Source organism: Dendrobium catenatum, unplaced genomic scaffold (genome assembly GCF_001605985.2).
Source record: "Dendrobium catenatum unplaced genomic scaffold, ASM160598v2 fragScaff_scaffold_853, whole genome shotgun sequence".
Taxonomy (NCBI): domain Eukaryota; kingdom Viridiplantae; phylum Streptophyta; class Magnoliopsida; order Asparagales; family Orchidaceae; genus Dendrobium; species Dendrobium catenatum.
In genome coordinates this window covers 872151-875010 of record NW_021319315.1, presented here as the reverse complement: position 1 = coordinate 875010, position 2860 = coordinate 872151, and the positions used below count along the sequence as shown (strand labels likewise).

The window sequence follows — 2860 nt, the reverse complement described above, 5'->3', positions numbered from 1 at the left end:
ATGAAGATAACCATAGTGAGCTAATAGCTTAGCAAGAATACACTAGCCGATCAAAATCTCCAGATTCTCACATTACAAAACAATTCCCAGAAACTTTTAAAAGAATAGTTTTTTCAGATAAACGTACAAAAGTCAAATATTGGTCATAAATCCAGATATACAAACAAAATTCAGATGATCGCACAGAAATCAAATAATCAGATTGAATTCAGATAACAGATATAGAATATATAATAATACGGGATCAAATAACAGATATAGAAGAACAGAATCAAATTCATATCACAGAATCGTTAAAATCACATTTCAGAATCACATTTCAAATTAGAATTCAAAGCATATTTCAAATCACATATCCCTGACCCAGATAGAATCTCAAAGGATTCTGGCCCCTTATGCCTCCCTTCCATGACACAAACAGAATCTCAAAGGATTCTGGCCACTTATGCCTCCCTTTGTGCTTACAGCACCAGAATATATGAGATATACAAAATTATCAGATCAAAATTCATTTTCATATTCCCGGACCCAGAGAGAATCTCAAAGGATTCTGGCCCCTCATGCCTCCCTTTCCTGATACAGATAGAATCTCAAAGGATTCTGGCCCCTTATAACTGCATTCTAATATCATTCAAATCACATCAAACATCAATTCATATCAAATTAAGAGAAATCAGATTCGTATCAGAATATCGTCAGAGAGTATAACGACAGACAATAAAAAATTCAACGGATCGGAAATTCACAATTTCAGAAAATCACCAAATTACCAGAGATAGTGTAAAACATCATTTCAAGACTTTCATTGTACTGATGATACATTTTTCAACATCCGGATAATTTTCTATCTGATAAAAACCTCGAAGAATTCAAAATATTCGGTGAAAAATTTTCAAAAAATACTCAAAACGTGTGAAATCATTATCTCAAAAACATACCAAAAGTTACGCGGTAAAGGTTTAACCAGTGCAAAGTTATACCAATTTTCGCTAACGGAAATAAAATTTTAAACAGAAAATTTGTCAAAAACCACATTTCTGAAAATTGAGATAGGCATAATGTGTCTTATCTCGAGTCGATCAACTTTCCCAACTGCGACGACGGGCGAAAACGGACCGAAGACACCCAAAACGCGGATTTCTTCCTCTTCCCTTCGTTTTCTCTCTCCTGCCCTTTCTCTCTCTTCAAAATATCTTATTATGGATACTTAAAGAACTCGATCGTCTGGACGATTTGCCCCAATCGTCCCGGGACGATCTCCTCTGGACTCCAATCGTTCAAAAGAAATTGCTTATGTCCCCGGACGGTGCCCTCAGGTTGCCTTCGTACGAACGATAATTATAATCTTCCTGGGACGATGCTCTCGGGTTGCCAATGTTTCAACTGTTCATCCCGGACGATCCTAATTTCGTTCGGACGAACCTGGAAAGAAATCTTAAATCAGACCAAAACATACAAGAAAAGAAAAGGAAGGCTTTCACAATCTCCCCACCTTAGAAAAATGTCATCCTCAACATTCCCAATATAAAATTGAGTCAAAACAGACTATGATAAAATTGTCTCATATATGATTCCTTCTCCCAAGTAGCCTCTCTGGCCATTATGAACTTCCACTGAACCTTAACCATAGGAATGTTTTTATTTCTCAGCTTTCTTACATCGAATGCCAAAATCTTTTCAGGCTCTTCTTTGTATTGTAGATTCGCCTGAACTTCAATATCATCAGCAACAAGTTTCTTTCCAGAATCAGATATCCATTTTCTTAAAGAGAATACATGAAACACATTGTATATATCAGATATTTGATCAGGCAATAACAATCTATAAGCAGAATTTCCAACCCTTTCAATGATCTCAAAAGGTCTGACATACCTTGGATTGAGTTTGCTTACTTTTCCAAATCTGCTATCACCTTTCATCAGATTGATTTTAACATACACAAAATCACCAACCTGAAATTCAACCAGTCTAGGCTTCTGATTGTAATACTTCTGTTGTCTGTCTTATGTAGATTTCAACCTTTCTTTCATCAGATTGATCTTCATTACTGTATCATCTACAAAAGCTGAACCCATCACTTATCTATCTCCCACCTCAGTCAAAGTCAAAGGAGTTCTGCACTTTCTGCCATACAGAGCTTCGTATAGTGCAATACCAATACTTGACTGATAACTATTATTATATGCAAATTCTATCAGTGGGATATGATCTTCCCATCTGCCTCCAAAATCCAGAACACATAATCTCAAAAGATCTTTTAGTACCCAATCCTTGTTGAATACCTCTCCAAAGTCTAGAAGTAAACCGGCCATCCCGATCAGATACAATCACTTTCGGCACACCATACAATCTGATAATTTCTTTAACATAAATTTGAGCTAACTTATCCACTTGATCGATCTGTCTAATCGGAAGAAAATGTGCGGATTTTGTCAACCGATCAACAACCACCCAAATAGCATCATGCCCTTGCCTTGATCTGGGGAATCCCATAGCAAAATCCATTATTACCTCTTCCCACTTCCACTTAGGGATAGGCAACGACTGCAAAAGACCTCCCGGTCGCTGATATTCTGCCTTCACTAACTGACAGGCTTCACATTTCCAAACGAATTCAACTATGTCCCTTTTCATTCTAGGCCACTAAAATAAGCTTTTCATATCTCCGTATATCTTACCACTTCCTGGATGAATAGTATAGCATGAATAATGAGTTTTGTACATAATTTCTTTCCTCATATCTCTAGACATAGGAATCCACAGCCTATTCTTACAGAAAATAATATCAGAATCAGAAATTCGTAGTTTAGGTTTCTTACTAGATTCGATCTGATCAATCAACTTCAAATATTATGTATCT

General features: G+C 36.4%; 1 protein-coding gene across 1 annotated transcript; it reads right to left on the bottom strand.

Annotated features, from left to right (window-relative positions):
• Positions 1-1338: 1338 nt before the first annotated feature.
• Positions 1339-2634, bottom strand: LOC110106120. The gene is made up of 4 exons (XM_020835883.1): positions 2306-2634; positions 2094-2217; positions 1659-1952; positions 1339-1422 (listed from the first exon to the last, which is right to left on the bottom strand). The coding sequence occupies exons 1-4, from the start codon at positions 2632-2634 to the stop codon at positions 1339-1341; spliced, it is 831 nt and encodes a 276-aa protein (XP_020691542.1).
• Positions 2635-2860: the final 226 nt, after the last annotated feature.

Excerpts from the sequence above, each read along its gene's own strand:
- LOC110106120 (XM_020835883.1), bottom strand. The coding sequence starts at position 2,634 with ATGAAAAGGGACATAGTTGAATTCGTTTGGAAATGTGAAGCCTGTCAG. Across the intron at positions 2,218-2,305 it reads GTATCTGATCGGGATGGCCG|ATGGGAAGATCATATCCCAC; the intron begins GTTTACTTCTAG and ends TTTTGGAGGCAG. Across the intron at positions 1,423-1,658 it reads AAAAGATTTTGGCATTCGAT|GTTCGTCCGAACGAAATTAG; the intron begins GTAAGAAAGCTG and ends ATTTCTTTCCAG.